The sequence below is a fragment of the Capra hircus genome, chromosome 9 (genome assembly GCF_001704415.2).
Source record: "Capra hircus breed San Clemente chromosome 9, ASM170441v1, whole genome shotgun sequence".
In the NCBI taxonomy this organism is placed as follows: Eukaryota; Metazoa; Chordata; class Mammalia; order Artiodactyla; family Bovidae; genus Capra; species Capra hircus.
The window spans coordinates 76,435,623-76,450,207 of record NC_030816.1 but is presented as its reverse complement, the minus strand read 5'-3'; the positions used below and the strand labels follow the sequence as shown (position 1 = coordinate 76,450,207).

The following is a 14,585-nucleotide window of genomic DNA, read 5'->3' as shown; positions in this document are numbered from 1 at the left end:
ACCATCAGTCTTATTCCCCAGTCCACAAGTTCTTTCTTGAAACTTTTCCCACCTTTAGTTTTTTGCTACACTTACCCGCTTCACCTCCTTCCTTTCTAATTATTTTTTCTTCACCTATGATTCCTCCTCCTGTAACCTTTTAAAGTTCATTCTTCTTAGTCCACCCCCTTTCAGAATGAAACATATCCTTCATTGGGCTTCAACTCTATGCCACAGTATGTAACTCAGTGCAATACATTCTGTCATCTTTTCTGGACCTAAGAATTGTTATTTCCAGACTCATCATATCCTAAACTTTGTGCCCCATTAATCCCTAGAGCTTGCTCCTCATCATGTATCCTCTGAGGCAGCAGCATCCATCTAATCATTCGGTTGGAAAAGACATCATTTCTAGCTCCTTCTGTCTCACATCATGACGATTTGTGAATTTAGCAATCCAGTCCTTGCCTCTCACCCCCACTGTTTAAAAGTAGGCTTTTGACGTAAACCACTTTAACTATTTTATTTACTTCCTAAACTGACTCTTCCAACAGCCTTGCCTCAAACTTCTGCACTCAAAATCAGAATTGATCTTATCATTCCTCCACAAATAGATCTTGGGAAAAGTTCTTATTAATCTTTAAAAGTACAGACAAATTCATTATCATGTCACTCTGGGAGCCTTTATAATCTTACTCCCGTCCGCCCGTCAGTCATGTATCTTAGCACATCTCATCTCTTTTCCACTTCTCTTCCCGTTCTTTCTCCCCTAATCTCCTGGGTGCTGTGACACTCTTCGCTTTCAGAATCTCAACTTTCCTTCTTTATGTTTCGGAAGCCAGAAGTGTTCTGCTTGGCTTGTATCTGCCTCTCAAGATGCAGCTCACATATCATTTCTTCATTTTCTCTTTTTCATCAAAATCTAAGCTCCTCAAAGGCAAGGATGAGACTTCAGTTGTCAGTGTTTACCTAGCACTGTGCATGTTTGTAGGAAGAATAAAGAAATGAACACGTGGTAAATGAATGAACAGTTACTGAATATGGCAAGACAGAACTGATCACTCCTTATTTATTAGCCAGAAACCTGGTTTGTTTCTTTAGTGTACTTCTTACCATATTGTTATATTTCATTGTTTCCATGCCAGATTTCTGATCAGATTGTACATTTCATTAAGAAAATAATCAAATCATTTATTTTGTCTTTCTGGCACCTTACTTCCAAGGTGTTCACACCTTATTGTTAGAGAAATGGCAGTCTTAAAGAAATGAGTTTTTACTCCTTCCTGGAAAGAATGGGAAAATAGCATTTTGTTATTGTTGTTTTTTTAGGCATGCCATGTAGTGAATACTGGGCTTCTCGTGGCAAAGCCATAAAGAATCCTCCTGCCAGTGCAGGAGATAAAAAGAGAATCAGGTTAAATCCTTGGGTTGGGAATATCCCCTGGAGTAGGAAGTGGCAACCCACTCCAGTATTCTTGCCTGGAAAATTCCATGGATAAAGGAGCCTGCTGGGCTACAGTCCAAGGGATCACAAAGAGTCGGACACGATTGAACACGCATGCCATCACCGCCGTAGTGAAGAGAGGACCAAATTAGGCTCTGCAGGTAGAAGACTGGATAACAGTAGATCTGGCACCTGCCTTCTGCCGCTTGACAATCCCATAGGCCCTTAGTTACCTTTGACATGATCTGGCATCATGAAAACTCAAACTGCATAAGTGCATGCAATAACTCACTGATAGTGGGTCTTAAGTGTGGCTTCTTCTTTGAACTAAGTTTCTGCTACAGTGTTGCTGAAGCACATCACAGTGGAGCTGAAGTGATCAGAACCATGGATATGTGGTCTGTTTAGTGACAAATCATTGGAAATGTTAACTTTTTCTCCCAGTTATTCTTGGTAGAAGTATACATTATATTATTTGTGAAAGTGCATAGTATAGATTATATTATTGATGAAGTCACAATTTCTGTGACAACCATGAGGTTGTTATATCATTATAGTTGTGTTGAGGATAACCATGGCTGGTATTCTTTTTAATGTTTCCCATGTACTGGCCCCTTCGTTATTCACCTGATTTGAATCTCATAAATACTGTTACTTCTTCTCTATTTTATAGACAAGGAAACAGAGACACAGAAGGGCTATGCCACCTCCCACAGTCACACAGACAGTTGGTGGCTGAACCAGGATGGACTCTGGGTTTAGACCCAGCACTGGCTTCTGCTCATGAGGGAAGCATGAATGAGGCCTCTCCCTGAAGTTGACGTCTCTCCTTTTCTGCCCACAGGGTAAAGAAGCTGAAGGAAACTCTGGTTGCAGTCCAGCAGCTGGATAAGAACATGAGCAGTCTGAGGACGTGGTTGGCCCACATCGAGTCAGAGCTGGCCAAACCCATCGTCTACGATTCCTGTGACTCAGAAGAAATACAGAAAAAACTTAACGAGCAGCAGGTAAAATGTAAAACAATAGAAGGAAAGAATCAATAGGTTCTTGAAAATTGGTCCTCCTGGGCAGAATAGAGACGTGAGTGTGAGGTGGAGAATTGGGATGGGAAATCTGGAGGAAGCTGGGAAAGACTGGTGAGAAAGGGGAGGCACTGGCTAGACAGGTGTTTGGGGCAAATACGTTCCATCTCCTCCCAGAGTTGACTCTTTTTAAAAGACAATATTGATTTACTTGTGCTGGGTCTTAGTTACAGCATGTGGAACCTTTCGTTTTAACATGTGGGATCTAGTTCCCTGACCAGGGATCGAAGCCAGGCCCCCTGCACACAGAGTTTTAGCCTCTAGAAAACCAGGGAAGTCCTCACAAAGTTGACTCTTAAGTAGATCTGCCATCATAGAGTTAATGTCACGGGTCCTCCAAGAAACCATCCTAAGGTGGAAGCTTGGGTTGAGCTGCAGTGATATATCCGGAACAGTGCTAACAGTTTTGTTTATTTATCTGTGAGTCACTAACCCGCAGCCATAGTCTTCAGAGCCCTTTTCTATGTTCTGCACACAGTGTTTTTGAGAGAGATCACAGTGCATACTTATCAAGTTTCTAGAGTCTAAATAATTTAATTTTGCGAGGAGGATTGCATGACCTACAGACCACAGACTATAATGTCATCTTCACGTGTGTAGCAAACGCAGCACCATACACAACCCAACAAAGCAAAAGAGGGTGACCCTGAAAAATACATGCAGAATGGATTTTCACTTCCCACTCTCTTTGCTGATTCTTATACAGCATGGTAGACTCTAGCCGTCAGTTATCAACGCCATACCTCCCCCATAAGATGTATTGCTATTGCATGCTTTTAAATTATCTTTGAAAATTCTACTGACGTCGGTTATTTCCATTACATTAAGCCATTTTGTTCAAGTTCCTTCATTTTACAAAGTGTATAAACAGACATATTTCTTCAGTCTGATGAAATGTTTCATGTACTTTATTTATAAACTATTTAAACCAAAGAGAATGGATATTAAAATACAGTTTTTAGGAGTTGGGTTACTTTGATATTTAAATTAGCATTTCTTTTGTAAGAAATAGTTAGCAGGATATTTTTCACTTTTTGTGAGATTAAAACCCTCTGAAGGACTCTGATGAGTAACTCTAGGGGTTGTGGTTTGCCTCAAGTTTTTCCCACATTTTCCTGGAGAACATGGTAATAATATGGACAAGTGATAAGAGTTAAAATGCTAATGGCCAGTTATGTGATTTAGCAAATATGAGAAAACCAAAAAAGTATCTAGTTAAAAATGATAAATTGCTGATATGCATTTACAGTTCTACCTGTTACTAAAACCCCAATAAAATGATAGTAAAGGAGATAAAAGGTCAAAACCCTAAACAGAAAAAAAAAAAAAAAAAACAGAAGATAATAGAGCTGACAGACATCCAAGAGAATTTGGAAGATGGATAGCAGATAAACAGCGATGGTGCTAGCAGAATGGAGGAGGAAGACAGCTGCTTCCTGCTGCAGACGGAGTTCCCAGAAGTCTCACTCAGGAAGTGGAACTATCAAGTCTGCAGGGCTTTAAAGGAAAGATTGCTCAAAGGTCAGAAAAAGGAGTGGTTCAGTGAGCAGATCCCGCCTAAGCCCAGCTAGTCAGGCAAACCAGAGGGACCTTTAATTTGATAATACAGGATGCCATCCGTGCTTGAACCACTCTATTAAAAATAGAGGGAATAAGTGGAAGACTCTACCAAATGGTCTGACTCCCACCACACTGCATCCGGTTAATCCTGCAGCCAGGATTCGTGCAAGAGTTTCAAAATCCAATTCAGTTATGCTGTAAAAGCCCTCTCCCTCTCCAAAATAAAGTGGAAAGGAAGAAATGATCAAAGGATAATGCAGGGAAAAAAAATCCCAAAATGAAAACTAAGCACTTCTAGAGCACAAACCCTACAAGCGCCCTGGAAAATTAACACAAAGCAAAGCTATTACGAAAGTTCAGAAGATGGTGGATAAAGAGATTTCAAGGTTTCCAAGATGAAAAAGTTTGATTTCTCCAAAACCATTCTGGCAGCTAGTATACAACGGCAGAATGCCTTCTAAAAGTTAGAAGATTGTTTATGATTTAGAATATTATAGCTGCTACTTAATATGTAAAATAGTTAACCTTCTCTGCACACATTCACAAGAATCTAATGAAGGATATTCTATGTATAGTGAAATGAGAGGAAAAATAATATTCAGGAGAGAAAGAAGGAAATCCCCGGGATGATGGTAAAGGAAAGTCCCAGATGACAGTGGTTCTATCATCTAGCAAGAACCTGTCCAGACAGGAGTAGGGATTCTGGGCTCCCTAAAAGGGACGTCTCCAAGGAAGAAAACAGCTGAACTAGGGGGCCTGATGGACTTAACCATACTGGAAGGAGTTTTTGTTTTGTTTTGTTTTGTTTTAATTATTTTGTATTGGGATATAGCTGATTAACAATGTGATAGTTTCAGGTGAACAGCAAAGAGACTCAGCAATATTTATACTCGTATTCATTCTCCCCCAAACTCCTCTCCCATCCAAGCTGCCACATAATATTGAGCAGAGTTTCCTATCCTATCAGTAGGTCCTTGTTGATTACCCATTTTAAATATAGGAGTATGTACACATCCATCCCAAACTCCCTACCTCCCATCTTCCCATCCTCCCCCCTGGCAACCAGGAATTCTTGGAAGGAGCTTTATTAGCACCATAAGAGAAAGAATACAATACAAATTAGCAATACAGATTCTAAAGAGAGCAAGGGAGAGAGAGAGAGAAATGAAGAACTATTGATTTTAGAAAACAAAAAGTTGTGTAAGAAAAGAAATATAACCATAGCATATTTTGTAGCTCAAGTGTGAAAAATATTAAAGAACTGTAATCTTGTAAAGAAATGATTATTGCTTTAGCTATAAGAGGTGCTAAACCAATAATTGGAGCCTGGTGAGTCATGTAGAAGTTTATTCCTTCCCTACTCTAGACTCAATGTCTAACATTTAAAAATCAAGAAATACTAATATAAACATGTTACTTAGAAAAACAGAAATAAAACCCAGAAAACTGAGCTAAAAGATAAACAACTGTACACTAACAGTTAAAAGTAAAGACTTTCTGGATTCAAATATTGGCCTTACCAGTTTTTTGTGTGACATGGAACAAAGCAATGAACTATTTTAATCCTCAACTTCCTTACATATAGGATGCTAAGAATCAGAGTACATGACTCATAGTGTTATTACAGAAGTTAGCAAGAAAAGCACTTAGCACAATGTCCAGCACAAAGTGGGTGTTTACTTTAATCATATCATATTTACTAGTTACCTTTATGGAAAACATTTGACCATAGATTTTGTAAAAAAAAAAAAAAATATATATATATATATATATATATATAGCATATTGGATCCATGCTTTAAAAAAACAGAAAAAGTAATCTGTCTCCAAAGGGGAAAAATTCTGACAAATATTTAAATGAACAGATTTTCTTCCATTTCCCTATGTGGAGTTTCTATATGTCTGTCTTGCCAATGTACTTAATTCTTACAAATTTAATTGGGCAGAAATAGATAGAGGCTTGAGGTGGCCTCAGAGGATGTTTTGTCAAATTTCTGTGTGTTATAAATGAAAAACAATGAATCTGGAGACACTGTGAGGCAATTGGAGACAGTTACCAATGGAAGTTAAAGCTGAGACTAAAATTGTGATCTGTGTTTGGTTTCTTATATAATTATAAAATCCCTCAAGCTTTATTTTTTAACGTTGATTTGAACAAAAGCTTTTGAGCAGAAGCACGTGGAGACTTTCTCCAATAGTTACTGTGGGAACCTGGCCAAGCACCTGGAAGTAAACCTCACCAAACTATGGAGGGCACCCATGACTGGGTCAATCAGAGGTGTCAGCACTGGGCCTCCAGCCATGTGTCAGAGTCTGGGTTTCACATGCTGGTGCTGGTTTCCACTCTTGAATCTCTGCTCTGAGATAGACTCAAAAGCATACAGAGGAGTAATGTTACTAAGATGGTGGCCTAAGCCGTTCCTGACTCAAGTCCCCGTCACAAGAAGACCAACAAGCATCCATCCAGAGACAGGGCAGCACCATGAGAACCCCAGGACCCAGAGGGAGGCTGAAGCACCCCCTGGACCATGGAGACTGGGAAGGCCCACATCAGAAGATGACAGGAGTAGCTGCACTCTGCCCCCATCACCCTCCCCAGGCTGGCACAGCCCTGTACCAGGGGGACCCCGCAGGCCTGTGGTTTTTCCAGCGGGAAAAGAGAAGCCCAGGTGGACGTCCAGCTCCCCTGGGATTGTGTGATGCTTCCCAAGAGGCCCAGTGGGGTCTCACTTCACAGGGAGGAAAACTGTAGGGCTCATCTGCAGGGGATCTGATAAGATGGAGAAGGCGTGGGGACTTACAGCACCCACACCCAGGTCTTGGTGGAACTGCATTCCTGCTTGCAGCTGCACCCAAAGAGAGATCCTAGCCAGCGCCTCTGCTCATCAGCAGAGCCCAGCCAGTGGCCCTGTCTAGCCTGCAGACTCACTTGGCAGCTTTACTCGAGTTGGGTCCCCAGACAACTGGCCTTGATCTTTCTCAGCCTGGGCAGGGAGGCAGATGCCCAGCCTCGCCCAACAGCTGAGCACTGTCTCCACCCGACCCCACCAGGAAGCCTGGCCAGAGAACCCAGGCAGCCAGGGGGCCCATCCAAGAGCCCTGCTTGGGCAGGAAGTCAAGCCTGTAGCCCTACCAACTGCTGGGCATAGCCTCTGGCCTTGCATAGCAAGGGAGCCTGAACAGTGACCCTGGACAGCCTCAGCCCAACCTACAATCCCTACTCAGTGGTGGAGTCCAGCTGACGGCCTTGTCTGATTGCGCAACACAGCCTGAAACCTAAGCTATGGCCCCACCCTACAAAGGCTTTCTTGTCAAGAAAGCCTAGACAACAACCCAGCTTGACCGTGAAACACAGTCTCTAGACCCACTCACTGTAGGATTCAGCTGGAGGGCTCTCTTAACCAGAGAGTCTGGCCAGTAATCTTGCCCAACAGAGGAGCACAGCCAGGGGCCTATCTGATGGCAAAGCCTTATGGCCCTGCCCCGTTCCAAGGCTGCAGCTTTGCATGATCACAGAGCACAGCCTGAGGCCTCACCTGAACACAGAGTCCAGCCAGCATCACCCTTCGGTCTGGGAGCACAAGCTGAGACCCCATCAAGAGCAATTGCAGAGACCAGCCTATAGCCCTGCCCAATCATGAGTCCAACCAGTAACACTGCCCTGCCAGTAAACATAGCTTGTGACCTCATACAATCAGAGGTGACTGTAGGGCCCAACCAGTAGCATACCCTGCCCCACCTCAACCTCAGAGAGTGGAACATTTTCCAGGATAGATTATATGTTAGACCACAAAACAAGTCTCAATAAATTCAAGAAAGTGTAAATTACATCAAGTCAAGTGTCTTTCCAACCATAATATGAGATTAGATATCCATGGCTGGTTCAGGTTGATGTATGGCAAAAACCACCACAATATTGTAAAGTAATTAGCCTCCAATTAAAATAAATTAATTAATTAAAAAATTAATAACAGGAAGAAAGCTAGAAAACTGGCAAATACATGGAAATTAAACAACACACTCTTAAACAACCAGTGGATCAAAGAAAAAATCAAAAGAGAAATTTAAAATATCTGGAGATAAACAGAAAAGGGAACACAACATACCAAAACTTATGGGATATAGCAAAAGCAGTTCTAGGAGAAAAGTTTGTAGAGATAAACACCTATATTAAGAAATAAAGATCTCAAATAAACAACCTAACTCAACTCAAGGAAGTAGAAAAAATACAAGGTAAGCCCAAAGTTGACAGAAAAGAGGAAATAATAAAGAGTAGATCAGAAATAATGAAATAAAGAATAAGAAAACAATACAAAAGATTAACAAAACTGAGTTGCTTCTCTGGCACTATAAACAAAATTGACACCGAATTTTAGCTAGAGTATCTGCTGGATCATGGAAAAAGCAAGAGAGTTCCAGAAAAACATCTATTTCTGCTTTATTGACTTTGCGGATCACAATAAACTGTGGAAAATTCTGAAAGAGATGGGAATACCAGACCCCCTGACCTGCCTCTTCAGAAACCTATATGCAGGCCAGGAAGCAACAGTTAGAACTGGACATGGAACAACAGACTGGTTCCAAATGGGAAAAAGAGTACGTCAAGGCTGTATATTGTCACCCTGCTTATTTAACTTCTATGCAGAGTACATCATGAGAAACACTGGGCTGGAAGAAGCACAAGCTGAAATCAAGATTGCCCGGAGAAATATCAATCACCTCAGATATGCAGATGACACCACCCTTATGGCAGAAAGTGAAGAGGAACTAAAAAGCCTCTTGATGCAAGTGAAAGAGGAGAGTGAAAAAGTTGACTTAAAGCTCAACATTCAGAAAATGAAGATCATGGCTTCTGGTCCCATCACTTCATGGGAAATAGATGGGGAAACAGTGCAAACAGTATCAGACTTATTTTGGGGGGCTCCAAAATCACTGCAGATGGTGATTGCAGTCATGAAATTAAAAGACGCTCACTCCTTGGAAGGAAAGTTATGACCAACCTAGATAATATATTCCAAAGCAGAGACATTACTTTGCCAACTAAGGTCCGTATAGTCAAGGCTATGGTTTTTCCAGTAGTCATGTATGGATGTGAGAGTTGGACTGTGAAGAAATCTGAGCACCAAAGAATTGATGCTTTTGAACTGTGGTGCTGGAGAAGACTCTGTGAGACCCTTGGACTGCAAGGAGATCCAACCAGTCCATCCTAAAGGAGATCAGTCCTGGGTGTTCATTGGAAGGACTGATGCTGAGGCTGAAACTCCAATACTTTGGCCACCTCATGAGAAGAGTTGACTTATTGGAAAAGACCCTGATGCTGGGAGGGATTGGGGGCAGGAGGAGAAGGGGACGACAGAGGATGAGATGGCTGGATGGCACACTGACTTGATGCAAATGAGTTTGGGTGAACTCCAGGAGTTGGTGATGGACAGGGAAGCTTGACGTGCTACAATTCATGGGGTCACGGAGAGTCAGACACAACTGAGCTACTGAACTGAACTGAGCTGAACCAAGAAAAAAAGATAGGGACCAAAATAAATTATTTAAAAAATTATAAATGAAAATGGGAACATTACAAGAAATATCAAGGATCATAAAAGACTACTATGAGCAGTTATAAATGAACAAATTGGAGAATCTAGGAAAAATGGGCAATTCCTAGAAGCATACAATCTACCAAGAATGGATCTTGAAGAAATAGAAAATCTGAACAGAGCAATAATGAATAAGGAGGTAGAATCAATAATCAAAAACCTCCCAACAAAGAAATGTCCAACACTGGACATTTCCATGACCTGGTATCACAAGTGAAATCTACGAAACATTTAAAGCCAATTCATCTCACTCTTTCAAAAAACTGAAGGGAAAAGGATGCTCTCAAACTCATTTTATGAGTCCAGCATTACCCTGATACCAAAACCAGATAAGGACACCATAGGAAAACTATCAACCAATATGCCTGATGAATATAGATGCAAAAACTCTCAATAAAGTACTGAGAAACCAAATTCAGCAACACTTTAAAATATTATACACTGTAATTAAGTTGGATTCATTCCTAGAGTGCAAAAATGTTTCAATATATGCAAATCAGTGAATACAATACATTGCATTACTAAAATGAAATAAAAATCATATGATCATCACTATAGATGCAGGGAAACCGCTGACAAAATTCAAATGATAGCTGTCAACAAACTGGCTATAGAGAGAATGGACGTCAACATAATAAAGGGCATATGTGACACTGCCAAAGCTAACATCATACTCAGTGATGAAAGGCTGAAAACAAGACAAGGGTGCCCACTCTCACCAGTTCTATTCAACATAGCACTGGAAAGCCTTGTCAGAGAAACTGGGCAAGAAAAGAAACAAAAGGCATCCAGATCAGAAAGGAGGGTGTAAAATTGTCTCTGTTTGCATGTGGCATGGTCTTACATATAGAAAAATCCTAAAGACTCCACCAGGAACCTTTTATAACTAATAAATTCAGGTAAGTTGTAGCATACAAATTCAACATACAGAAATCATCGTGTTTCCAAACACTTAACAATGAAGTATCTGGAAAATAAAGAGAAAAATTCCATTTACAATGACATCAAAAACAATGAAATGTTTGAGGAATAAATTCAACCAAGAAGGTGAAAGATATGTACTGTGACACTGTAAGATGCTGATGAAAGACACTGAATCAGACACAAGCAGATGGAAAGATATCCCATGGATTGGAAGAATTAATATTGCTAAAATGTGCATACAAAGCTATCTGTAGATTAAATGCAATCCTTGTGAAGATTCCAATGGTACTTTTTACAGAAATAGAAAAAAAAATCCTGAAAGTCATATGGAACCAAAAAGATCCCTAATAACCAAAGCAGTCCTAAGTAAGAACAAATCTGGAGGCATCACATTTTAGGATTTCAAGTTAATATTACAAAGCTTTTGTAATCAAAAAAGTATGGTACTGGCATTTAAAACAAACACATAGACCAATGGAACAGAATAGAGAGCCCAGAAATAAACCCACATGTGCAGTCAACTAATATTTGACTAATAAGGATACTCAATGGAGAAAAGATAGTTTCTTTAAAAAATTGTGTTGGGAAAACTGGATATTCACATGCAAAAGAGTTAAACTGGACCTCTATCTTACACGACCTAGACAAATTAATTTGAAATGGATTAAAGACTTAAATTTAAGACTTGCAACCCAGAGGAAGACATAGGGAAAAGGCTCCTTAACATTGGTGTTAGCAATGACTTTTGGAAGTTCAACCAACAAAAGCAAAAATGAAACAGGTGAGACTAAATCAAACTCTGATGCTTCTGCACAGCAAAAGTCATGATCAACCAAATGCAAAGGCAACCTAGGAATGAAAGAAAATATTTTCGAACCACATATCTGATCAAGAGTTAGTATCTAAGATGCACAAGAAACTCATATATACACCTCAATAGCAAACAAAAACAAAAAACACCAAATTATCCAGCAAAGGACCTGAACAAGCATTTTCTAAAAGAAGATAGTCAAGCTGCCAACAGGTATATGTAAAGATGCTCAACATCACTAATCATGGTAGAAATGCAAATAAAAAAACACAGTGAAATATCATCTCACACCTGTTGGATGGCTATTATCAAAAGACAAGAGATTAAAAAGTACTGGCAAGGATTTAGAGAAAATGAAACCCTTATGTACTGTTGGTGGGAACGTAAATTGGTGCAGCCACTATGGAAGAGAATATAGATGTTCCTCAAAAAAGTAAAACTGGATCTACCATATGTTCTAGCAGTTCCGCTTTTGGGGTATGTATCTGAAGGAAATGAAATCACTGTGTTGAAAAGAAATCTCCACTGCCATGTTTACTGTAGCATTGTTTACAGGTGAATACATGTAAGCAACTTAAGTAGCCATCAACAGATTAATGTTTATCTTTCTTGTTTAAGGCATTGAATTTGCCCAGAGTTCTACCATATCAAGTCTTCCATATTATCATATTAACTGCACAGAGTGTAACAAAATATACATTATTTTTCTGTTGAGCTTTTAACTCAGTTTACTCAAAGCATTCCATTATTAAAAAAGAGGCCGACTAGTATGTTTCGCTTGTCCTATTCGTTCAGGCCTTCAATATATTTTCCTTTTCTCTTATATAGTTCTTGAATTTGCCTAACTTTTCTCTTAATAATTCCTCAACTTATTCAGATAAGTAGGATTTATATTGTTGCATGTAGATTCTCCTTCCTGTTTTTCTCCTTAACACCAGATCCCAATGTCTTCTTCACAAAATGTAGCTTACTGTTGAATGCAATAACAGTGCCATTGATTAACTTTGGAGATTTCATAAACTAGACATAAGAAAATAAATTCTTTCAAATATTTCAGTTTCACTAAACTGTCCTTTCAAATATCTTGCACAACCTCTTTCAGTTATATGGGATCTATCACATTATAAAATATTACAAGAATTGAACTTTATCATTCTATTTCATATCTTCCAGTTTCTGTCCTACGTTTAAATTTGTTCATTGAAGAAGCTGCTGATAATAATGGTTGTCATACATGACAGAAAACCAAGGTCCCTTAAACCATGGTACCTTTTAATGATGGTGGAATTAACTGTTTAAAATAGTTTGCAGATCCTTGGAGATCAAAGTGAGTGCCAACTCTTAACAGGAGTACACGTACTCCTTTGATTGATCTATGGATTAGAATGGAAGTGATACATCTGTGAAGTAAAAACTGGGGCAAGATTCATATTTCAATCACTAAAGAAGCTCATTGTACTCTGCACAGTTGATGTAGTCTTACTTTTTCAGTTGATATTTTAGCATGGTTCACATAGGCCAAATATTTCTAGACTCGTTTTCTCATACTTTTGAGCTTGCGGTATTTCATAAAGGAAGTTGAAGAAGCTTCATGCATTCAAGGAGATGAAATACTTGTCAAGGTTTTGCCTAACCATTTCTGAGTCAGTGAATACAGCTGCAGTTTCTCCCATCGGTAAACAAGTGTTTGACTAAAGCATGTCTGCTTCCCTGCAGGAGCTTCAGAGAGACATCGAGAAGCACAGCACGGGCGTGGCCTCTGTGCTCAACCTGTGCGAGGTACTTCTCCATGACTGTGATGCTTGCGCTACAGACGCCGAGTGCGATTCCATCCAGCAGGCCACACGAAACCTGGACCGCCGATGGAGAAACATCTGTGCCATGTCCATGGAAAGGAGGCTCAAGTAAGTGGGGATGTGTACACAGCTGAAACAGAGGAAGGACAAAAAAATCAATAAATAAATTTATCCTGGGTATCTGCTGTTCACCATTTCCTTTTGGTTGCAATGTCCAAAGATAGCCTCAGTTTCCCAAACTTGTCATCTACGTTCAGCTGGAAACAGAAGTAGGTATAAAGGTCACTTACAAATATAACAAGCCAAGTGACACCTGACCTAACAGTTTAAATATAATTAGAAAAATTAAAATATGCCTTTGCTGAACAAGTATTATGTTACATAATCCGTGGTGTGAAAAAAGTAACTTTCTTTCATTAAAAAGGAAATAATAAAACAAAAGGACTTCTCTTGGAGCCTTTTGAAATTCAAGGTGGTAAAAAATTAGTGATGTGTTAGAAAGTGACCACAATGACTTAAGGCACAGAATCTTCCTGCTCTCTGGGGACCTCCTGAAAGCTGAATATTTGTCTTGCCATCATTGGTTGATTTTGATGAGGGTGACTTTGACGTTCAGTGAATTTTCAAACCTTAGTTTTAGTCCAGCGAACCTCAGGATGAGTGTGCACTGAGAGGAGAGTGTTACACTTTCAAACTTCCTTGCACATACCCAAAACAGTTCATACCATGTGCTTATCAGACTCAGTTTGACTCGTTCCAAACCCAGAGCTGCAGGACGTGTGTTTAAACACACACACACATACACACACACTCACACAGCTGTTTCATTTTAGCTCAAACAGTTGTTTCTTTTTCAGTCTGGGCAAATTTGGCTCAAGGCACAGTTAGTTATTGTTTGGCACAGCAGTTGCTTGTTTTGGGCACTCTTAATCCTGTTGCAGGCATCAGACAGGGCTCTGGAGTATAAACAGTCTCAAACAATCAGATTCTGTTCTTTCCTTTCTGTCTCAGAATTGAAGAGACATGGCGATTGTGGCAGAAGTTTCTGGATGACTTTTCTCATTTTGAAGATTGGCTCAAGATCTCAGAAAGGACAGCTGCCTTTCCCAGCTCTTCCGGGGTGCTCTATACAGTTGCCAAGGAGGAACTAAAGAAATTTGAGGTGATTTTCAATGCCAAATATTTCATCTTTATTTTGCTACAAGAGTAGCCAGCTGGTCTTCGGTGTCTCAAGACCCAAAGAAACTGTTTGCCCACATATTATTTGTTCAGACAGCTAGGTGGTGATGACTTTCTGGTCATCTTTCTTATTACATCATGATAGGCAAAGAAGAGAAAGGAAGTTTTTACTTTAAAATTATCAAGAATTACAAATAAAGTAGTAATGAAGATAAA

At 39.8% G+C, this 14,585-nt stretch overlaps 1 protein-coding gene across 13 annotated transcripts in view; it reads left to right on the top strand.

Annotated features, from left to right (window-relative positions):
• Window positions 1-14,585, top strand: part of SYNE1 (spectrin repeat containing nuclear envelope protein 1) — a 492,337-nt gene that overhangs the window by 440,031 nt on the left and 37,721 nt on the right. For all 13 annotated transcript variants that reach the window (XM_018053370.1, XM_018053378.1, XM_018053374.1 and 10 more), the window contains 3 exons: window positions 2,268-2,430; window positions 13,111-13,298; window positions 14,202-14,352. In XM_018053370.1, coding sequence (XP_017908859.1) covers window positions 2,268-2,430; window positions 13,111-13,298; window positions 14,202-14,352 — 502 coding nt within the window. The remainder of the gene's footprint in view (window positions 1-2,267; window positions 2,431-13,110; window positions 13,299-14,201; window positions 14,353-14,585) is intronic.